The sequence below is a fragment of the Mauremys reevesii genome, linkage group 4, assembly GCF_016161935.1.
Source record: "Mauremys reevesii isolate NIE-2019 linkage group 4, ASM1616193v1, whole genome shotgun sequence".
In the NCBI taxonomy this organism is placed as follows: domain Eukaryota; kingdom Metazoa; phylum Chordata; order Testudines; family Geoemydidae; genus Mauremys; species Mauremys reevesii.
In genome coordinates this window covers 98,857,399-98,881,898 of record NC_052626.1, presented here as the reverse complement: position 1 = coordinate 98,881,898, position 24,500 = coordinate 98,857,399, and the positions used below count along the sequence as shown (strand labels likewise).

Sequence of the window (24,500 nt, the reverse complement as noted above, 5' to 3'; positions counted from 1 at the left end):
ATACTGACCTATGTCAGGCAGGAAACACAGAAATGTTTAGAGATGCCATTGGACTAGCAGTGGTGCTGAACGATCTTTAAAGAGGGACTTTTTTCCTGACTGAGGTTAACACTACAGCAGGAAGAAACCTCACTGTTCAGACTGGTGATCCAAGGTCATAGAACATTATCAACCTTTAAAACTAAAGTACATTTTTAGACTAAAAATTCTAAACCCATACATACCCAAAGCTATATTTTACAACGAACTTTGTAAACAAGTGATAAAACATTGATGTTTTAGCTAGCAACACAAAACCACCAGTTTATTGTGTAGTCCACATCTGAATGAAAAATTCAATAGGCACTGAAAAGTCAGTTTACATAAAAGAAAAACAGATGACAAAAATAATGTAGGCAATTAATATATTTCCTATGTATTTACACATAATACGATGATAATGTTATGTTACAAAAGAACAAAGCTGTTAAAGGTACCAGTACCTTTCATATTATCACATTTATAGTACTGTTCTTTTATATCTAAAATGCTCCATGGCATGACGAGTTTTCAGGATGAGAAGACACTGTACAAAATTTCAGCCCAGTAATTCCTCAGATATTTTATCATTGCAAAGCAGGTACTAATGAGTCAGGACCTAATTCAAACAGATACTTAGGCAGTGCCTAACTTTAAAGCATGACTTCGGTGGGACTTACTCACGTACTTAGGCACATGCTTAAGTATTGTGTTGAATTGGGAGCATATATTTTAAGGGGCCCACTGACAATGCAACAAACTGATAACAGTAGTGATAACCATTCAAGAGAAGGTATTGCATACCTTAGTGGATGATAAAACACCACCAGTTACCCACCAATCAGAACACAGAATGCAGCCTTCTAGGTTATGTATAAAGTGTAAGATTTTTATTACATGATGAACTGAGCTTTACATGGCAATATTTCAGATAAACAAAAGAACTGTGTAATAATTTGCATACCTGATAAAACTTTTTAGCCAGATGAGTTGTAATGGTAGCAGGTTACCATTGTCAAGACCAAGATTCCCTCCCTTCTGTCCCAAATTCTCAAGTAATATATCCTAAGAATTGTAAGTTGCTTATAATTACTCTATTTGCTTTAATCATTTAAGGACTGAAATATATTGTATAACAAAATGTGGTAATTATCTTAAATTGGCAGGATAAGTCTATGCATCTGAAATACTGGCAAAACTAGACAAATATAAATCAGTCTAAACAAGCATTAAAAACTTCAAAATTAATCAACAAGCCAAGACAAAATTCTGACCTGCTCTCCAAAAATAAAATCTACAGTATGGAAATGATTTGACTGAATTTGTTAATCCAGTTAATAAAGCAGTTCAAGTATTTAAATTGAGACAATACTAATGAAGAGAAAGAAGAAAGCATTTTAGCCTCCTGCAGTTCTACATCACTGGAATTTAACATACTGCTCCAAGAGAAAAGCCTTATATTTTACAAGTGAATGCCATTGTACTTTACATTATTCTGGGACCAGTAAGGACAAAGGCAGATGAAAGTGGAAAATTAGAATGAGGAGAAAATTATTCAGACCAAACCATTAAGTTACATGCAAGTCTGTAGAGTGCTACAAACTACATTGACCAATCAAAAGTTATTTGAACTTTTAGAAACCAGTATTTGTAGGTTGCATTTTAAACTATCCAATTTTGCCCTTCTGCCCCATATATGAAGCAAAACAAGAAGTTAACTAATCTTCTGTGTTTTGAGTTCCCTCCTCCCGCCTTCAAAGAATAAAACACTGATGGTTTGGGCTACAAAACTATATGCAGAGTATTTCTGAACACAGTTCCTTGAATTTCAGATAGTAAAATAAGCTCCTTTAGAGAAATAAGGAAGTTCTTATCCATTACAAGTCTCCCCTTTTTTACATTGCTGAGGATCTGATAAAAAAACAAACATACAAATATCAGAAGTGCTGATCGTGAGATGAATTATGGGAAGTTTAGATCCAATGTGATCTTTATTCAAACTTTTGTTTAAGCTTCTTCTGGAAGACAGCTGGCAGAATAGAGAGAATAGCTAGAATCATGAGAACAAACACAGAGTTCCAGGAAACTGCTTCCCCTGCTGTTGTAAGCTGGTACAGTGTTGTTCCTGCCTTAATTGCTACAAAAGATGGTGGTGCAACACCTATGTGTACAGAGATAAAAAAAAAATCAGTTAAAGAGAACTAAAACAATAAAAGCACAAGTTACTTTTCAATTTTTTTTGTTTTTTAAGGCAAGAAAATGCTCTCTATTTTAGAACTTTGTTGGAAACAGTTTAAAGCAACAAAGTCCAGAACTTAATAAAAAATACAGTTCATAACAAGTACAGTCTCATACAGAAAAACCATACGTACACCATTTTTCTATAGCACCTAGACCTTATAATATAATCAAAAGAGGTGTACATTCTTTTTCCGCTATGTATGTTGTACTAACTTTTTAGTTTGCATATACACATAGCACATGGGGATTAGACCAAAAACACTTTACCATGTCTAATTTTGTTTCTAATGATACATTTCTGCATGGATTTTTGTTAGTAATCCATTATGAAATCAAATCCTACAGACTATTTCCAAACAAAAACACTTAACTACCCACCCATAATTTAAAAAAAAACAACAAGAATGTATGCTGGTACACAGGAAGTCAGAGAGCAACTTGTGAAGTGTCACCATTTATAAAGAGGGAAATATAAGCTATAGTTCCATTGAAGCACAGGGAGAAAACTGAGCAAGTTTACCCAAACTGACATTTCAGTTTGGATAGCTAATTTATGCACGTGGTTAACTTTATTACCACAAGTAGTCCTTTTCTTTACAAGAGTGGGGCCTTCCTAAATTACCACAACAGACTATATCCTAAAAGCCCAAACTAAAGACACCTTACAGTTACCATTCATACTATTTCTAGTCATACTAAATTTTAAAAGACAATGCTCTTCAAAAAAGCATACTACTTGTAAGCTTTGTTACAACCAGATTGTTATATGTAAGTCTCAACACCATAGTACGATCTTGTTAAATTACTGTTTTTCCCTACATAGTTAGTGGTTAATAATAAAATAAGTGCTAAGTAGATAATCTTTCTTTGTATTTTTGTTTAGCTATGCAGCTCAATAAAACTAGAAGATTGGAAAAATATAATTTTCTTGTGACAAGGAAAAAAAGGAGTTTCCAAAACATCTCGAAGCACCTAATCTAGTAGACACACCAATGAATAGATGTATTTTGACATCATAGGATTGTTGTTTTATTTTCCCCTAAAAAAAACAAAAAAAAACAAAAAAACATTCACTTGTTCACCAAGAGAGAGAGAATTCCCATCCTGTAAGATTAATTTAGTTACCACTTTCTTTTAGGTTATAATAATAATAGTAATACCTAGCTCTTATATAGCTCTCAAAGCTCTTTACAAAGGACGTCAGTATTATCATCTGCATTTTACAAATGGGGAAATCGGTGCACTGATTTGCCCAAGGTCACCCAGCACTCCAATGGTAGGAACTGAACCAAGATCTCCTGAGTGCTAATCCAGTGTCACATCCACTAGACTATAATGCTTCCTATACAGTTAATAATACATGAATAGCTTGTAGCCCGGGTGAAAAATATTTGTAACAAAATGCAAACTGAAGACTACTCAAGATTTTTTGAATTTCATTAGGAAGTTTATGACAATGTAAACAAATTGGAGAAAAACAAGCCCTTCATGTGGAAACATGAGAGATTGAGGCAAAACAACTTTGCATAAAGAACATAAAATAAATCTGAGTTTCACATTTTCAACACAAAACAGTCATTTTACTTCAAAAACAAAATCACAAAATGGAACAAAGGATACCACTGAAGCATACAGATTTGGCATGTAACCTTGGACAAGTAACTGAACTTCTGTCTAATTTTCCCCAACTGTAAAATGGGAACAACACTGGAGTAAGATGTGAGGCCCTCACATATTATGATGATCAGCTCCATAGAAAAACATAATTAAAAGAAATAGTTTAGTCATGTAATCATTCAGTTGACCAGTAGATGGTGATATACACTAAATGATTCTCTGAACGAGGGGGACGGGATGACAACGGGGTCCTTAAAAAGCTTTAATTTATTAACCAAAATTCTTACCTAGAAAAGTACCAATGAAAAATACTTTCAGTGGTACATTTATTACAGGAGATGTTATATTGATAAACCAATTAGGAAGAAAAGGCGTTATTCTCAAAAATATTATGTAGTTAATGAGGTGTTCTCTGTGTCGTTCAACCTGCCACAAAATTAAAAAAAATTCAGTAAAATCCCTGTCTTGGAAATACAATGATCTTAATTTAAACACATGTACCATTAAATAAGGCTGTTCTTATTCAAATATAGTGCATCTGCAGTCTGGTTATTAGCTAAGATGTTTATATACACCTTTCTTTAGCAGAACTTAAAGGCAAAAAAAATAGACAAAATATTTAAACAAGTTCCGATTGGAGCTTGTGAGGAGGGTCAGGAAAACATTTGTTAAATGTAGTGCTAAAGTTAGCTTAGAAATTCTGACTTTTGGGATGAGAGTTAGACATCATATTATATCTACTCAGTGAACTAAATCAATTCACGCTTTAACAAGGAAAAAAAAAGTAGCTCGTCAAAGAGCAACTATTGGTCTCTGTTTGTGCAGATACATCAGATAGAAAAGCAGAATGTATAAACTTAGATCCAGATGCCCTTTTACACCAGATATTTGAAAACCTTATTCAGACTTGAGGTTTTACTATGTTTATACACCAAGGCTAGATACAATATGTGTCTAAAGAAAGAAAGAGGTGCATTTGAACATGCATTAGCGAGGGGAGCCAAAGGTTTACTCTGACCAGCTAACACACTAAAACTAATAACTACAAATTGCCTTGTCAACGCCATGTTAAAAATACACTTTTTATCCTGGTGAAAAACAAGAGGAGTGAAACCTTAAAACTATAACACTGTTTGATCTTACCTGTGGGCCTTGAACCAAGATGTGTTATCTGACTTAGAAACAGCTTCTCAACATGCTTATAACATGGTTTTGGGCTATTCATGTGTGTAGCTGTACTAGTGGAGATAGGTCCCAGATAGCAAGTGCTTAATGTTTTCACTTAATTGGAAGATATCCCAGGCCTTAGCACAATTCTTAAAACTATCTGTTTCACCTACACTGCAGAACCACCATCTTTAGTTGTGTTGAAAGAGTAATGGGACAACTACATTGTAATCAAATCCCATCCCCAAACCCAAAGTTGAATAACCATGTAAATATAGGACTAGAAATAATAGTGATAACAGCTTAATTGGATTACTTCCAAAACAGATCAGGTACAGTTCACCTGGCTATGGAGAAACAGGTTTAAAAGATTTTTTTTTTATTTTTATTTTTTTTTTAAAAAGGAACTATACACCCAAAACAAAGGTTTGTAAAAGTTATTCCTGATCCACAACGGCCAGAAAAGTTGGTTTTAAAGTTTAAGAATAGAACATTGGACACAGAAAGTAAAGAGCATGGTTTTGTTCATCAAGAAAATCTCTTCCAGTGAAATTCATCTAAGAGGGTGTTTACTGTTGTAACATTAAAAAAAATCATGTTTTTAAAAATCTGAAATGAGTATTACCGCAGTTAGACAGATTAACTATGAACTCAAATTTAAGAGGACAGTTTATTTTTTAAAAATTAAGCTGATTCCTTATATGAAGGAGTAAATATCACATTAGAAAGACTACATATTTAATTGTATTTGCTGAACATGCTTAATGCTAAATTTGCTTTCCACAAATATGCTTTGGGCCAGATTCTGCCATGCTTATTCATACCAAGTACAGTAGTACTGTACTCTCAATGAGTTGCACCATTTGCTTTAAGGAGAATACACTTGGAGTGAGGTGCTAGTTGTGAGTAATGATGGCAGAATCAGCCATTTCTTATTAGATTTACTGTGAACACCAAACCCCTTATGTTTCCACCTTCTTCAATTCAAATTTTATATAATCAGCATGAATGTTTACCAAACGCAACTTTACCTGCTCTGACCATTTCACTGCTTTCTCTGTTAAATATTTGTACACAACTGGCCGTCCAACTAAATATGAAAGCATATAACAGAAAGAGGCTCCAAGTCCAGAACACTGCAAATGAAAAACAAAGTGAGAAGAAATTCTTTGCAATTTGTACAACAATCTCTAATCCCTGCTGATTTTATTAACAGTAAAGGGCCTGGCTCCATACAGCTATCCATTTAGGCTGCTTTACAGGGTTCTCCTTTTAATTGTCTGTGTTAGCCACTCCTACAGATTCACATACAACACCAATCATTCGAATCTTTTCTATAACAGCTTTGCTTAGGCCAGAGTTTCTCAAGCTGTGGTCCGCAGACCACCTGTGGTCCATGAGTGCCATTCAGGTGGTCCACAGATAGTTCCCTCTAAGGTGCACACCTGGGCAGCCGCACATGAGAAAATGAAGGGCTGCCCACCTAATTAGTGGAGCGGCGCAGGCACGTGCAGCTCTACTAATTAGGTGCCTGGACCCTGGAGAAGGCACGCATGTAAGATGATGTGGTGGCCTTAGGAGGAATATGGGGTAGGTGGGAGGGGGTGAGAAGACGGGGTGGGGGGAATTTGGGACATGCAGGGCTGTGGCGGCCAGAGAAAGAGGGGACTTTCACCAGCTCCAGCGCTACAGCTGCCATGGAGAGACAGCCCTCCTTCCCAGCCTCAGCTCCGTGGTGGGGGAAGAGACCCCCCTCCTTCCCAGCCCAGCTTGAGGGCTGCCACGGCAGGGGAGAGACAGCTCTCCCCAAACTACTGCTAAAAAACTTAATGGAAATCACATTTGGGGAGAGGTGTGGAAACCATTAAGCCCAGATCTTTGTTATATGATATAGTTCTGGCTCTTCAGAATACTCCCATTGAATCTTTAGTAGCAAACAGCACTAGGTTTGATGGGGGAGCTGCTAGGTATTTTGTAGGATAAAGACCTTATTTGCAAGCTCTTTGAAGCAGGGATCTGTCTGCAAGCTCCAAGCCATGTGTTAATGTGCTCCAGGGCTTGTAAGAACTCCATGAGTCCACTGGGAGTTTTTGAGTTGGTGACACACACAATGTGAAACCAGGAGAACTTTGCCTGTTTCTACAAAGCTCTGTTGCATTTGCACAGAGTGGGTCCTAAACACTCATTTAAAATACCCATAACCAACCACTTGACCAGCAAAAACAATGAGGAGTCCTTGTGGCACCTTAGAGGCTAACAAATTTATTTGGGCATAAGCTTTCGCGGGCTAGCACCCACCTCACTGGATGCATGAAGTGAAAAATACAGGTATAAATACATGAAAGGATGGGGGTTGCTTTACCAAGTTTTAGGTCAGTCTAATGAGAAATCAATTAACAACAGGATACCAAGGGAGGAAAAATAACTTCTTCTTCGAGTGATTGCTCCTATGCATTCCATGTAGGTGTGCGCGCCGTGCGTGCACGGCTCTTCGGAACATTTTTACCCTAGCAACTCCGGCGGGCCGGCTGGGCGCCCCCTGAAGTGGCGCCGCTATAGCGCCGGATATATACCCCAGCCGGCCCATCCGCTCCTCAGTTCCTTCTTACCGCCTGTGACGGCCAGTTGGAACAGTGGAGTGCTCCGTTTACCTCCACAGCCCTAGTGTTTCTCCGTTTGCAAGTGTATATAGTAGTTAAGTTAGTTAAATAGTTTAGTTAGATATAGTGTAGTAAGGGAATTAGGGGGGTTCACCTCTCTTCTTCCACAACCGGTGTGGGCTCATGCCCAAGGCACCGGGGTTCAAGCCCTGTTCGGCTTGCCAGCGGCACATGCCAATCGGGGACCCGCACGACTCCTGCCTGCGCTGCCTCGGGGAGTCCCATCAGCCAGACAAGTGCCCGATCTGTACAGCTTTTAAGCCGCGGACTAGAAAGGAGCGGGACTCTCGACTGAAGCAGCTCCTTATGGAGTCGGCACTTCGCCCTGCCGCGCCGACCCCAGCGGCACCGAAGTCTTCCTCGGCGCGCAGCGCACCAGCGGCCCCGAGCCGGTCCGGTACCGAGACTGTTCGAGCACCGCAACCGGCACCAGCGTCCCGGCACCGTTCCCTCTCTCCAGCGAAGAAACGGAAGACGGCGCAGACGGCCTCTAAGCCTCCTGCACCGGGACCGCTCACCCAGCCAACGCCGGCACCTCCAGCACCGACTGTGGTGGTGCACAAACCGTGCACGGTTCCGTTGACTCCGGCGCCCCAAGAGCTGTTGAGTCTGGTACCTCCCTGCTCCCCGGTGCCAACCGCGGTCGAGCTACATCTCCCGTCAACGCCCGAGACCTTCTCGACGGCGAGAGAGCTCATCGAGCTCACAGAGGCACCGAGCCTCCGGCCCCCGGCACCGCCGGTGCGGGCTGTTCAGTCAGCAGGCAAGCCGCTATGATGCGGCCCCCCGTCCCCTGACAGACGGGATAGACGGCGCTCCAGGTCTCGGTCCCGATCCCGATCCAGGAGACGGTCACCGTCACGCCGCTCCAGGTCCCGGCACCGTTCACCATCGCGGTACCGCTCCCCGTCTCTGCGCCGGTCGCAGTCCCGGTACTGCTCGACATCGTGGTACCGGTCGCACTCCCGGAGACGCTCCCGGTCCCGGACACCCGACCACCGGTACCGCAGGAGGTCCGGCTCCCGGTACCGTTCCCGGCACCGCGACTCCCGAAGCCGCTCCCGCCACCGTCGGTCAAGATCGCGGTCGAGCTCCCAGCACCGACAGTCGATGGTCCCGCTCTCGCTTCCGGCACCGCGACGACCGGCACCGTCCAGGGACAGACTGGCGGCATCGACGGCGCAATCTCTCAGCGCCTCGGCCCCTCCATGGCCTTCTCGCCAGCCCTTGGTCGCCTCTCAGGCGGGCAGTGGGGGAGATTTCTGGGGCCACCCTCAAGGCCAGGACCATGAACCACAGCAGTGGGGCTTTTGGGCCCCCTGGGCCTACCACCAGGCGCAAGGGCTCCCCTTCCCCGCGGGCTCCGAACGCAGGATGCCGGAAGCCATGGTTAGCAGGCCTCCCCTATCACCACCGGGTGAGGCCCCACCGCCACCTGTTATGGCGGAGCATGCTTTGGCCAAGGCGGCTTCCCACCCCCTGGAAGATCCACCTCCGGAGGCCGTGGTCCAGGGTCTGTCCTCGTCTTCCTCGCCGGACGAGGCGGTGGCGGGGGCTTCTACGGCGGACCCCCCCTCAATTGACTTGCGGGCCCACCAGGACCTTCTTCGCCGGGTGGCGAAGGCTATTGACCTCCCCATGGCGGAGGTCGCTGAGGAGGACGACCCGGTGACCAGGGTGCTCGGAGCTGAGGCCCCACTGCGGGTGGCCCTCCCATTCATCCGCATTATACAAAAGAACGCCACTACCATCTGGCAGTCACCGGCGTCCGTCCCTCCCACCGCTCGGAGTTGAGCGCAAGTACTCGGTTCCTCCCACCGGTTACGAGTACTTATATACGCACCCGACTCCCGACTCCCTCGTGGTGCAGTCCGTCAATGACCGGGAGAGACATGGGCAACCAGCTCCGGCGCCAAAATCTAAAGACGCTTGGCGCATGGATCTATTGGGCCAGAAGGTCTATTCGGCAGGGGGTCTCCAGCTCCGGATTGCCAACCAGATGGCTCTCCTCGCTCGCTACACCTTTGATATTTTGGTGTCCCTGTCTAAGTTTGCGGAGCTGATCCCAACAGCCTCCTGACAGGAGTTCTCGGCCCTCCTTGAGGAGGGCAGGAAAGCCTCCCGGTCCTCCATCCAGGCCGCTCTGGACTCGGCGGACTCAGGAGCCAGAACCCTGGCCTCGGGAGTAACCATGAGGCGCATCTCCTGGCTGCAGTCCTCCACCTTGCCGCCCGAGGTGCAGTACACCCTGCAAGACCTCCCCTTCGACACTCAGGGTCTCTTTTAGGAGAAAACGGACTCCAGGATTCAGACCCTCAAAGATGGTCGAATCGCCATTCACACCTTGGGTATGCACACACCGGCTACCCAGCGGAGGTCGTTCCGGCAGCAGCCCTACCGGCCCTTTACTCAGGCCAGGTTGCGTCCGTATAATAGTCGGAGAGGCAGCCTGAACCACCGTAGACCATAGGGCAACAGGCGCAACCAGGCCCAGGCGCCTTCCAAGGCCCCTCAAGGGCCAAAACAGGCCTTTTGATGGGACGCCCGAGGACGGCCCATCAGACTCTTTACCGGATCCTTCCCCCTTATTTTGCAACCGCCTTTCCCACTTCCTCCCGGCGTGGTCCCAAATAACAACGGACAACTGGGTACTTCATACAATCCAGTATGGTTACCTCCTTCAGTTTGTTTCACCCCCTCCTTCCCACCCACCTTCCCCGTCCCTCTTCAGGGACCCCTCTCACGAGCAATTCCTCTTACAAGAGATCAAGACTCTGTTGAGCTTGGGTGCCATACAGGAGGTGCCGCACGACATGCGGGGCAGGGGATTTTATTCCCGATATTTTCTCATCCCCAAGGCGAAAGGAGGTCTCCGACCTATACTAGACCTCCGGGAGCTCAACAGGTACTTGCTCAAGCTCAAATTTCGCATGGTAACCCTGGGGACCATCATTCCCTCCCTGGATCCGGGAGACTGGTTTGCCGCCCTCGATATGAAGGACGCGTACTTCCAAATCGCGATTTACCCTCCCCATCGACGCTACCTGCGCTTCATGGTCAACAACGCGCACTACCAGTTTGTGGTACTACCCTTCGGCCTTTCCACCGCGCCGAGGGTCTTTACCAAGTGCATGGCAGTGGTTGCCGCAGCCCTCCGCCATCGTCACATTCACGTCTACCCGTATCTCGACGACTGGCTGGTTCGTGGGCCATCCCGACAGCTGGTAGCGGATCAGATGGCCGAGATACTGTCCCTGTTTCGGTTCCTGGGCCTTCTCATCAATGCCGAGAAGTCCACTTTGACTCCATCACAACGAGTGGAGTTCATCAGACCAGTCCTAGACTCCGGTTTGGCCAGGGCCTGCCTCCCTCGGCCTCGGCACCAGACGATGGTCTCCATCATCCGGGACCTGCACGCCTTTCCCACGACAACGGTTCGGTCCTGCCTACGCCTCCTGGGCCACATGGCGTCCTGCACGTTCGTGACCACGTACGCGAGGCTGCGCCTTCGCCCATTTCAAACCTGGCTCGCGTCTGTGTACCGTCCGCACCGCGACCCCCTGGACATGGTAGTCACGGTCACGAAGACAGTCCTCGGTTCACTCAGCTGGTGGCTGGACCCAGAGGTCGTGTGCGCAGGAGTCCCGTTCTGCCCTCCTCGCCCATCCGTCACCCTGACCACAGATGCCTCGGCGTTGGGATGGGGGGCTCACCTGGGCGACCTCCACACCCAGGGCCTCTGGTCGCCCCAAAAGCTCTCCCTCCAAATCAACGTCCGGGAGCTGCGAGCGATCCGCTTGGCGTGTCAGACCTTCCGCGTCCGTCTCCAAGGGCGCTGTGTGGCGGTGTTCACGAACAACACAACGGCGATGTTCTATGTGAACAGGCAGAGCGGAGCGCGTTCCTCCCTGCTTTGCACGGAAGCGATGCTCCTGTGGGACTTCTGTGTAACCCACTCAATTCACCTGGCAGCGTCCTTTCTTCCAGGAGTGCAGAACACGCTGGCCGACCATCTCAGCAGATCGTTCCTCTCCCACGAATGGTCTCTTCGTCCAGATGTGGTGCTCACAATTTTCCGGAGGTGGGGTTTTCCCCAACTAGACCTGTTTGCCTCCGAGGAGAACAGGAAGTGCCACCAGTTCTGTTCTTACCAGGGTCGCTCCCAAGGCTCCCTGTCGGACGTGTTCCTCTGCTCCTGGACGGATCACCTCCTGTACGCCTTCCCTCCGTTCCCACTCGTACATCGGGTGCTACTCAAGCTTCGGAGGGACAGGGCCCACCTCATACTCGTCGCTCCGGCCTGGCCGAGACAGCACTGGTACACCCTGCTGCTCGAGCTCTCAGTACGGGATCCCATTCCCCTCCCGTTATGGCTGGACCTGATAACGCAGGACTTCGGCAGGCTCCGCCACCCGGACCTACAGTCCCTCCATCTTACAGCTTGGTACCTGAGTGGTTGACCCACGCGGAGCGTGACTGCTCGGCGGCAGTGCAGCAAGTCCTCAGGGAAAGCAGAAAGCCTTCCACTCACTCAACCTATCTCGCGAAATGGAAGCGGTTCGCACTTTGGTGCGATCAGAGGGGCCTTAATCCTTTCCTGGTCCCCATTCCTACGATCCTGGACTACCTCTGGTACATTAAGGAACAAGGGCTCGCGGTCTCCTCCTTGAAGGTACACCTGGCAGCCGTGTCCGCCTTTCGACCGGCTGTGGGAGAACGGTTCATCTTTTCCAACCAGATGGTTTCCCGCTTCCTTAAGGGGCTAGACCGCTTGTACCCACCGATACGGCGTCCTACCTCGTCCTGGGATTTGAACCTAGTTCTAGCCCAGCTTACGGGAGCCCCCTTCGAGCCCTTGGCCACGGGCTCCCTGATATCTCTCTCATGGAAAACGGCTTTTCTCGTCGCTATAACCTCAGCGAGACGTGTTTCCGAGCTTCGTGCCCTAACAGTTGGTCCACCGTATACCGTCTTCCATAGAGATAAGGTGCAGCTTCGACCACAACCGGCCTTCCTCCCTAAGGTGGTGTCAGCCTTCCATGTCAACCAGGAAATTTTCCTCCCAGTCTTTTTCCTGAAGCCACACGCCTCACCTCGTGAGCAACAGCTTCACACCCTGGACGTCCGTAGGGCCCTCGCTTTTTATATAGAGCGGACGAAGCCCTTCCGGCGTTCGACCCAGCTGTTCATAGCGGTTGCTGATCGCATGAAGGGCAAGCCGGTCTCCTCTCAACGGATTTCCTCCTGGGTGACGGCATGTATCCGGACATGCTACGAGCTTGCTCGTGTACCAGCTAATCACCTCACCGCTCACTCTAAGAGAGCGCAAGCCTCGTCTGCCGCCTTCCTGGCCCATGTCCCCATCCAGGACATCTGTAGAGCGGCCACCTGGTCTTCTGTCCACACCTTCGCTTCCCACTACGCGTTGGTGCAGCAATCCAGAGACGATGCAGCCTTCGGCTCAGCAGTCTTACACTCTGCCACGTCTCGCTCCGACCCCACCGCCTAGGTAAGGCTTGGGAATCACCTAACTGGAATGCATAGGAGCAATCACTCGAAGAAGAAAAGACGGTTCCTCACCGTTGTAACTGTTGTTCTTCGAGATGTGTTGCTCCTATCCATTCCAGACCCGCCCTCCTTCCCCACTGTCGGAGTAGCCGGCAAGAAGGAACTGAGGAGCGGACGGGCCGGCTGGGGTATATATCCGGCGCTATAGCGGCGCCACTCCAGGGGGCGCCCAGCCGGCCCGCCGGAGTTGCTAGGGTAAAAATGTTCCGAAGAGCCGTGCACGCACGGCGCGCACACCTACATGGAATGGATAGGAGCAACACATCTCGAAGAACAGTTACAACGGTGAGTAACCGTCTTTTTTGAAGTTGCTCCTAAACCCTGCTTGACCACAAACAACAGTCATCCCAAATGCCAATTTAATGGGGGAGGGGAAGGAGAAATACATACTTACCAGACAGACAAGAAATAAGGCTAATGGGAACGGATAAAGAAACCCTGAGAGGATACTGAGAAATATAGAGCCAGGTATAGCAAATGTTTGCAAGCTGAGTGCTTCTCAGTTAAGGATAGAACATCATGTTACTTAGAACTTTTACATTCTTCATTTTAAAAGTGATCATGGTATTTACCAACTTGCAAGCTGAACACTAGGAATATGTATATCCTCAAAATACTACTGTTGGCATAAGCAGTTTACAAGAGATATTTGGGAACACTGCATTAATATATTAGTCTTTAAGGCCTTGCCCACATAAACTTGCACCAATTTAACAAAATCTTTTTTGCAAAGACACTTTTAAGTCAGTGCAAACTGTTTTCTTCTTTCAGATTTTAGGTTTAGTGTTCATTCGAGTGATGGGACGACTGAAACAGCTTTGATAAGGTAAAGTACTATATGACCAGTAACAAAGCCTCATTCTTCACCCGCAGCATACACATACCATTCCAGCCTCACACCACTTCTCTTAGATTTTCAGGCCAGAAGGGACCACTAGAATAATCTAGTCTGACCTTCCACATAACACTGGCCATAGACTTTTCACCTTGTCATTCCTGTCCAAACCTCTAACTTTTGTTTCAGCTGCAGAATTTTTTTATTTTTATTGGCAGAAGTTGCCCCAAACATTCAAAACATGGTGGAGGTTTTTTGAATGTTGGTACTAGGATAAGACCAAACCCATATTTGCTTGTGACATACGCCAGAATTTGAAACCAGGTCTTCAAAAGTTAAAGTCTAATACAATAATCCATTGCATAGGACACCCCCTTAAAGGTGTTTAATTTTAAAAAGTGACACGTTTGCACACAAACCAATAGTAATATCAGACAAACATGATATCGCCTTCCTACCCTAAATTTCTTCCCTTTTAAAAACCTCCTCATCCTAGGGGTCCATGTTAAGGACTACATCCTTCTCACTACATAAACTAGATAAGGGATGGGGGGGGGGGGAGGAATAGCTCAGTGGTTTGAGCATTGGCCTGCTAAACCTAGGATGGTGAGTTCAATCCTTGAGGGGGCCACCTAGGGATCTGGGGCAAAAATTGGTCCTGCTAGTGAAAGCAGGGGGCTGGACTTGATGACCTTTCAAGGTCCCTTCCAGTTCTAGGAGATTGACTTTTTTTTTTTAATTGGAGATATACCAAACATATAGTCCAGATTGAGTTAAAGTATTTATTTATGTGGTCAGCAAAACATGTTCAACTTGTACAGAAGCTCACTCAGGTTTTTTGTTGTTTTTTTTAAAGATGTATTTTTAGTCCTCACAGTTGTGAGGTAAGCCATCCACATGCAAACCTAGAGTAATTGATGCCATGTAGGCATGAATCTGAAAGCAACAGTGACTCAGAGTGGTGGACTCCCTTGTCCAGTATTAATCTGCTTGAAGTGTCAATTCAAATTCAATTATGATACATCATTGTTGACCACTTAAGCAAATGAAATTGAGAAAGTAGTAGCAATAAAGTCCATGGGAACTGGGAGTTGCTGCCTGGAAGTAGAGTAAAAAAAGTTCTTGGGGTCTTGCCATCAATTCAGCTGTTTTGATATGAAGTGGCACTACAACCTTGTTCATCTGATGTCTTATCGAGTAGTAGGCTAACTGGAGCCATAGTTGAAGGGGCCACAAGTGGAAGTCTGGAAAGCACTGTCACAAGCACTCACCAATGTGGTATACAAGTCCAAGACAATTCTGTACCATCATAGTCAGGTTTGATTTTATTCTGTTTAGAAATGACTACAATGATAGGACACTGTCCTCTGGCAGAAAAGCCCTCACTGACCAGCGCTGATCATGGCTCCTATGAACACTCACAATAGTGATAGGGCAAAGGACAATTCTTCTTAGTTCACACAGAAGTGCATTTAGGCAAACAGGTAGAAGACACATTTCAGACTTGTTGCCATCTGTTGTTGGGATCAGGTAGACATTGATACTTCTTTGGTTTGCAGCCACCACCACTAAGCATTTTGGGAAGACTCACTGCTTGTACTGGTAATGGCTGGGCCCTACTATGAATTTCAGGTACTTCCTGTGGGCCGGGTGGATAACTATGCAAAGTATGAGTACTGTAAATCGACAGTTACAAGCCTCTATTGAGTCTGAAGTGATGGAATGATGGAGGCAATTGTTACCATCCTGAATGTGTGTCATTTTCATTCTATCTCCTCAGCTCTAGGATAGGACAAAAGCCCCCTATTCTTCTTCAGAATAAGGAAATAGCAGAATATCCTTCCCTGTACTCCTGCAGTACCTCTTCTATGACTTCTAGACAAAGCAACGAGGCCACTCCTGTTTGGAGCAGGTTTTCATGAGAAGGGTGTCTAAAAAGACAGGGAAGGAGAAGTACGTAGGGGGAAAGGCACAGAAATGGTTAGAGTTACCAGGGCTGATGATGCCTAGCACTCACTGGTCAACTTATCACAACCCACACCTGGTGAAGAAAAACAAGGTGGCTTCTGAAGGTGAGGGTAGGCTCTAACTTGGCTCCAGTGTGTCTCCTCGGGCCTCTCTCTTTTGGGGACAATATATGTACGATTGCGATAGGGAACTGGGGTGCATTCCCCCTAGGGATCACAATCTAAAATCTTTGAGTGTAGAACACTTCAGCTGTTTGGCTGCTGAACAGCTCCATCCCTTCAAAGGGCAGGTCCTCTATGGTGCATTGCATTTCTTGGAAATGCCGAACGCTTGAAACCAAAGCCCATCTCATGGTGATGGCAGAGTCCCATACAACCGTGGCTACTTGTAAGGATATCTTTGAGACCATTTGACCCACCTTCATGAGCTCTCAGAGTTCTCTCTCGTTATCCTGTGGGAGCATTGTCAGGACAGTTGACTTGCTCTTATCTCCCAAAATTATATTGCGAACAAAGCCTGATATTTTACTTTAGAACACAAGAGCTTAGTAGTGATGCTGAGGAATCAGTCTTACACCAAACAAAGGTCCCTTTTTTATGGTCTCTTTTCTGCAATGCCCTTTGCAAACCTGGATTTTTCCTGTACTGCTGATATCACAAGTCACCCTAGGTTACAGTAGACATATAAAGTTTCAAAGCTCTTTTGTGGCTCCTCTTTTTTGCTCCTTTTAGATGAGGGAGGAAGAGTGGTTGGGGTCTGCCAAAGGTGAAGATTATGCCCTTCTCGAGTTCAAGTGTGCCCTCACTGGTAAGGAGGGCAATCCTGGCTGGGGCTGAGGAGTTCAGGATGTCATAGAACTTAATGACCTTTTCCTGAGTCACTGAGATTTCAATGCTCAGAGCCTCAGAGAACAAGGTCAGCGGGTACTAGAATGTCTTGAAGGTGTCAGGTGCAAGTGCTACTGCCCCATCTAGTGACAAGGGAGGTTGCTGGAACTCTTTTGGTGCTGCCTTTTCACAGAAGCCCATGTCTGGCTCAAGCAAGGGAGGTCTGGCTAATGATGCCACTAGGAAGCAAGATCTTCTTTTCCATAAGACATGGGAGGGAGATCTGCTCCAGCACACACATGATGTGGTTCCCTAGTATGATCAATGGGGGCAAAGTGCTTAATTCATTGGTAAGGGGACTTGCAAAAAATTTAGTATTAATCATATTTTAAAGTGCCATCCTGATATTAACTTTATCAAACTCAGAGTAAATGAACAAAGTGTAAACTTGATTTGTAAGCATATTTCAAGGGTTTGAGATAAACACATCACAGCATGCACATTAGTTGACCAAAGTCTGTCACTAATCTAAGAAGAGCGACATTTAACTATTAAAGCAGCAGACAGCTGATTGGGTTGTTTTTTTTAAATGATTTAATGACATTTAATAACCCTGTTTTGAGTTATTAAAACCTCTCATATTGAGTTATAGAGAAGACCTCCTCTATCATCCTTTTTTAAAAATTATAAGTGGAACAACCATTGAAGGTTCATTTTTATCTAAGCATTTTTAATTACTAATTAATATATTCTGAACCTTGCATCACTACCAACAAAAAGAGAACTGCTGCTTGGAGTAACAATTAGACTGATTTTAACTCCAAATATCTTGTACTTGTTAACTTCACATAAAGAGATCCAGCAATTCTTAGTGTAAAATAGGCATGAGGGGAATTAAGGCGTGCCTTGAAATACTTCTGAGAAATGCCCCAGATACAAATTTAAATTCTCTCATTCTTTTTATAGTAGCTGTAATAGATGCAATGTTTGAGTATCTTAGGAATGTGGGGCTGTACTTAATTTTGATTTTCTTTAAGATCTCCACAAGATCCATACAAATGGTTTGAAACAACTGAACCAATATGTTCTATAAAGCCAGATAATATGTAACTTAATATGTAAACTAAGAACCATTTCTTAATGCCGCACTTTCATTCTGCCAGTCTGGTCCATTCTTACAGGCAGGCAGGCAGTGAAATACACAAGAAAATGACTAAGTACTTTAGAGTTCAATATTCTTGTGCGTTTCAATACCTGGCTCAAAGACAACCCAATAGTTACATTTTTAATCTTCATCCTCTTTTACATCCCTCCTTCAAATTTTTTCAGAGAAAAACAACATTAACTGCAACTAAACAACTTTCAGATCACCAAGAAAAGGATACAAAACATATGTGGCAAAATAAGCCACTAATACTTGAACGTAGAAGGTGTCTTTGTATTTGGAGAGGACTTTTCCTAAGGCCTTAGCATCATCCATGTCTCTGGGAATCTTTATACATTCTCTCTCTTCGCTGAAGGGAAAAAAAAATTCCAGGAATTAGGCTAAGTAATCAGTAAATAAAATTTTAAAACTCATTTGCCCCAACATAAGATAATAAATCAAAGAGCAATAAGGTGAGCAAAACAATTAGTCTAATTGTTGGTGTGATAACTTTCCTAAGCAGAGAATACAAATCTCTAGGATTCTGCAGCTCAAACCTTCAGATAACTTTAGGTGTTTTCAACATTATTTCTCCTTGTTCAGATTATACAGATGAGGAAAAATTAACATTGACTGAGATTTTTTGGGAGGGATGGAGGGTTACATCCTTCTTCACAAGAGGAAACATTTTTCTGGTATTTTGCCTTATGGGTGCGTACTTTCTTTTTTGCCTTTTTTAAGTTGAAGTATGCAGTTCAACTTTTGTACTGTTATACCTTATTTCAGTTAGGCATGAGATAATTTTTTTTTGCCACTATAGTTAAAAGCAATACAACCTCCTCACTGTGGACACAATTATATCAGTATATATGTGCCTTATACAAGTATAGCTTATTTCCCCCACCTATATGAGAACACACAACACCAGTATAAATCACATTTATACCAGTATAACCATATCCAAAGAGGGGAAGGTTGTACTGATTTAATTATAGCAGTATAGTTAAAGTGATACAACTTTTGCTTTTAGACTAGCACTGACTGGCAGTCTCCAGCAGTTGCTTCTGGATATTTCCAACTTTGAGGTTTTATATTTTGACTTCTGGGTTGTCTAATTAATTTCCTTCCACCTCTCCCCACTCCCTTTTTCAGATTTCTATCAGGTTATGAAAATGTTGAGGTATGTCAGTTTGGGGAACTCCTAAAACAGAGGTGGCCAACCTGTAGCTCCGGAGCCACATGCAGCTCTTCAGAAGTTAATATGCGGCTCCTTGTATGGGCACCGATTCCAGGGTTGGAACTTTCCAATGTGCCGGGGGGTGCTCACTGCTCAACCTCTGGCTCTGCCACAGGCCCTGCCCCCACTCCAGTCCTTCCTGCCCCCTCCCCTGAGCCTGTCATGCCCTCGCTCCTCCCACACACCCCCAGAGCCTCCTGCATGCCACAAAACAGCAGATCAGGAGGTGCTGATTGGCAGGGCTGCCGGTGGGTGGAGGCACTGGGAACAGGGTGGGGGAGCTAATGGGGGACTGCTGATGTATTACTGCAGCTCTTTGGCAATGTACATTGATAAATTTTGGCTCCTTCTCAGGCTCAGGTTGGCCACCTCTGTCCCAAAACCTTTAGTTGTAGAGGATACTACAAAGAAAAGCCAGCAAATTAATCCTTCTTAATATACTTACTCACTAAGCTGTGGAAAATATTTATATACTAGAAACATAATCGAAGCAGCAGATAGAAAGATGGACACTAATATGAGGAGTGACATTCGTGCTGATCCACCTTCTGTATGGGCCTTTCCTAAAATTAAACAAAATTATAGTTAACAAAAATAAATATGACAGAGTTCAAAGTTATGCTTCCAAAAGTTTTTAAAGTAAGTATTTTGTGGATAAAATCTTCCCACCAAAAGCCATCTCTCTTATATTCCCTAGAAGCTGCAGGCAAAATCTTGCATTCCTTACTTGAGCAAAGCTCCCATTGACATAACCCCAAATAAGGACTACTGGAGCTGGCCCTCAATTAATACATTAAGGGAGAAAACCTGCTTTACACTCTTATTAACCACAGCAAAGTTACATGTAAAGTACACTAAACTTTTTGCCAAAAATTCCCCACCACTGGTTTAGCTACAGTAAACAAAATGCTGATGGCCATGCTGTCTAAACTCTGCTCAGGGAAGATCTAGCGCTGCACTAACTCGGGCCAGCCATGTCAACACTACAAGAAAAGGTATTTTTAAACATGTTAACTAATTAAGGTAAATCCTAGGAGATACATTTACAAAAACATCTTCCAAAAACATCTTCCCTTTCCTAGACTAGGATTTTAACACATACTTAGCTACAATATGTTAATAACATGTTTTAAAAAACCCACACCTTTTCCTAATGAAGACAAGGCCTAAGGAAAAGGTACTTTTAAAAATAGCTTTCACTTAGACTTAGTATACATGGGAAAGTTTTTTTTCAGTATAACCTAAGGTGTGACATTAAACTGATATAATGATACAAGTAAACCCCTCCCCCACCCAATGGAGATACTCTTTACTCCTGGAGGAGTTCTGTGCTACTGCATGCACATTTAATAAGTCCCGCAGATTTCTAAGTTTTCACACAGAAAAAAGTTTCAGAGTAGCAGCGTGTTAGTCTATATCCGCAAAAAGAACAGGAGTACTTGTGGCACCTTAGAGACTAACAAATTTATTTCAGCATAAGCTTTCGTGGGCTACAGCTCACTTATTCGGATGCACAGAATGGAACACACAGAAAAAAGTGTCTGCCAAAATCTTCCTGCAGTTCCACGTTTTGCCCACCAGACGGCGCTGTGGCAATAGAACAAAGTTGCAGCTCCCCAGGGAGGGAGAGAGAACGGCCTTCCCAACACCGCTTGTCACGCCAGGTCAGTAGACGGGGCTGTTGGGGGGTCAGCCAGGGGCTCATAAGGGCTAATGGGAGAGGTCAGACTGGGGCAGGGGCTGAATGCAAGTGAAGGCACAGGGCCACGAGGGGGGGGGGGGGAGGGAGGTGCAGAGCTACATAGGGACAGGGAAGTGGCTGGGTGAGGGCACAGGAACACATGGGGACAAGGGCAGATGTGCCTGACTGAATGGGAGAAGCTAGGGGTCAGCCAGGGTCTCAATGGGGGAAGCTCCCTAACAATCCTTCCTCCCACCCCCGCAAAAACAAACAAAAAAAACCCCACCAACCACCTGTTCCATATTTTTCCCCACCCATACCCAACAGCCCTCCAAGTTCACACCCAAGCTCCTTCCCAGCAATTACTTCCTTCTCCCTCAGCTCCCTGTTACCCCTGACTCCCCCAAGCCTTTGCTTTGAGTCTGAGGGGTGTGAGAAATACAGTATTGTATTGTAGTTTAAATTAATTTTACTCAGAGCTGTATTAATATGCCTAGTAAGGAATCTATTTGTCAAAAAACATTTCCTGAATCTTTTTTGTTGTCTGTATTGTTACAGACATATTTGCTGACAGATATTTTGAAATAAATGACCAAAAATAATTGAAACTAATGTAATAATATTGTGTTATTTTGACAAATAAAATATTCAGAATTATGCAGAATTTTAAAATATCATGCACAGAATATATTTTTTGCGGGGGATGCAGAATTTTTAATTTTTTATCACAGAATTCCACTAGGAGTAACTCTTATTCCAGTATGAGGGTTTGCCTACATAAAGACATTCAGGAAAGTTAAGATTTACTGGTGTGAAGATAATGTACATTAACCCCCCTATGGATGCTCTTTTTCACAAATAATGTTGCTTTAGTTTGCTGTAGCTCAGCCCTTGAGTGTAACACAGCTAAACCAGCAAAACCCTCCAACCACATATGCAGTTATACCAACAAGAAATGCTTTGGATGGTATAGCTGATACTGGTTTAACAAGCAAAATGAGCTATACTAGCAAAGGCACATTTTAGCAGTATAACTGCATCTACGCTAAGGCTTTTGCCAGCATAGCTATTTTGTTAAAAATAAAAAAGCAAAATGTTTAAGTGTATACCTGGCCTTAGTTTCTCTGCTGGAGCTCCACAACACAAAAATCCCAAGGTGCTAGTTTCATTTGCAGCTCCTGGTGGCATGATTATGATGCCACTATGTGACATGCACAGCAATCTATTGCATTACCATTTCAATGTTGTAAACCAGAAAAAGGATGATGAAACATATATAATAAAAACAAAACAAGTGCTAGGACTAGTTTCAAGTTTACTTACTTTGCCAATTTTGCCTTTAAGTCAGTGCAAATGTTTACCATATTCCCTTAATATTACTGTCTCTGTTTTGTCTGAAGTGCTAGAGCCATGCAGCTACAAACTTAATTGTGTCTTTTGGGGTGTTTTTACTACCACCTTTTCCAGGATGATAATCCAATATCAGGAAGGGAAATCTACTGGATGGAACTAATAGTAAAATTAATTATGTGTATTAGTATGTTCTCCATTTCTCACCCATTCCACCCAAATTTGTTCTAACCATTTACAAGATATACAGTAGAGAATTTATTACAGGTGGCTAAAGATTTTAAACTGCACTGTAAAACCATGCCAATTTCCAACCAGTGCTAATATAGTTAAATGTTGTTAACACAACCCAGAGTAGATAATCACAATACTTGCCATATCTAGTCAGACCAAATACATTTGGTTGCCTTACCAAATGCACCTGACTGATAGGGCAATAATGTACTTAGAAAATCCCTTTCCAACTCTATCGGTTTAAAATTAGATATTAAATTATTCTACTATTTTACATACCCAGTAAGTACACACAAATTAAAGCCCCAATCTTGCAAGCTGCTCTATGCAAGTAAGGCTACATGTGAACACAGGGTTGCTCATGACAGGTTGCAGAACTGAAAACTACGCATATACTTTCATTTTGAACACCCTATAATCAGGTTAGGTCACCAAATGCCAACGAACAGCCTTATGTACAACTGTGTGTAGTTTAGTCCTTTATTAACATTGTTTCCCTGAAAATGCCCAGCCCTGACAAACTAACAAGTGACAATTCACAATTCATAGGTGTTGCAGACCCTTTTGTATGAGCCATTCACCCAAGAATGGTTCAGTACAGTGACCCTCACTAGCACATAACAGGGAGGACTCAGCTGACCAAAGTGAGATGTCTGCTTTAAGACACTCAGATCCTAACCAGTGGGGAAGTGTCAACTGCAAAGGAAACAATGGGGGGTAAAGGGGGGGGGTATCTGGCAGAGAGAGGCCCATCAGCACAGAATGAGCCACAGCATCTTAGCGTGTCCTTGGAGCTGTTTGCTTAACTGCAACACCTGCCTGGCTGCCAACACTGCCCACCACCTCCCCAAATTAATGCCACCTCAGTGCCTGCATGCCCCTGAACAGTGACCCTACACAATGCCCCTCTCCCTGCCCTCATCTCCCCCATACTGCCCCAGCCTCACCAAACCAACCCCACTCCACTTTAGTGCCCCTTTCCCTGACACTGACCCCAGAGTCTATTCCCCTACCCCAAACTGACTAACCCTACAGTGTCCCCTACTCCCCCCATTACTCAGTACCCTGTCCCTGAACACTGATCCCACAGACCCTCCCTACCCCCCACTGCCCCCAATCCTACCTCCCCTCAGTGCCCCTCCACAAACAGCAACCTTGCAGAACCCCTCCCTTTGCCCCAACCCAACCCCATCTCAGTGTCCCCACCCCACACATTGACCGGACAGTGCCCCTCCCTTGACAACCTCCACACTGCCCTCTCCCCAGACACTGAACCCACAGAGCCCTTCTTCCTGCCCCCCACTACCCCAAACCGACCCCCTCTGTGTCCTCTCCCCAGACACTGACCCCAGAGCCCTTCTCCCTACCCCCCACCCGCCCCCGTGTCCTCTCTCCAGATACTGACCCCACAGGGCCCTTCTCCCTGCCCCCATTGCCCCCAAACCGACCCCCTCCGTGTCCTCTCCCCAGACACGGACCCCACAGCGCCCTTCTCCCTGCCCCGGACCCCATCCTGCCCCCAGCAGCGGCCCCGCTGCTCACACCGGCCCCAGGCAGGGCGGCACCTTCAATGCGCTGCTCCTGGGGCCGGGCGCTCGCCAGCTCGCCGGGGCCCCGCTCCGCCGCTCTCCGCTGCGCCATGGCCCCGCGCTGCCAGGAGCCGGACGCCCGGCGACGAGACACAGGCCCAGTCAGGCGAGCCCAGGCCTCCCCGGCACCAAGAGCCGCGAGAGGAGGCGGGACCCGTCGCTCCAGTCACCCCACCAAGGCCCCACACGGCGCATGCCCGCCCGAACCGCCGCGCTCGCTTGGGCCCGCAGGGAGAGAGCTCCGCGTTTAACTGCTAAATACGGTAACGCCAAGCAGGGTTTGCGTTTTTAACCTGTTTAATTACGACAAACACTTAACTGTGGTAACGCTAAATCAAGACTGTGTTCAACCATGTAAATACGG

At 45.3% G+C, this 24,500-nt stretch overlaps 1 protein-coding gene across 1 annotated transcript; it reads right to left on the bottom strand.

Annotated features, from left to right (window-relative positions):
• Positions 1 to 276: 276 nt before the first annotated feature.
• Positions 277 to 24,383, bottom strand: TMEM41B (transmembrane protein 41B). Its single transcript, XM_039536273.1, has 7 exons — positions 24,113 to 24,383; positions 19,728 to 19,845; positions 18,287 to 18,415; positions 13,666 to 13,759; positions 6,075 to 6,179; positions 4,164 to 4,302; positions 277 to 2,179 (listed from the first exon to the last, which is right to left on the bottom strand). Exons 1-7 carry the CDS (start codon positions 24,186 to 24,188, stop codon positions 2,010 to 2,012), a joined length of 831 nt encoding a protein of 276 aa, XP_039392207.1. The 5' UTR covers positions 24,189 to 24,383; the 3' UTR covers positions 277 to 2,009.
• Positions 24,384 to 24,500: the final 117 nt, after the last annotated feature.

Coding starts and splice junctions, on each gene's coding strand:
- TMEM41B (XM_039536273.1), bottom strand. CDS start 24,188: ATGGCGCAGCGGAGAGCGGCGGAGCGGGGCCCCGGCGAGCTGGCGAGC. Junction 13,760..18,286: donor TATTTTGCCACATATGTTTT/GTATCCTTTTCT, acceptor AGAAGCACTCAG/CTTGCAAACATTTGCTATAC. Junction 6,180..13,665: donor CCTTATTTCTTGTCTGTCTG/GTAAGTATGTAT, acceptor TTTCATTTGCAG/TGTTCTGGACTTGGAGCCTC.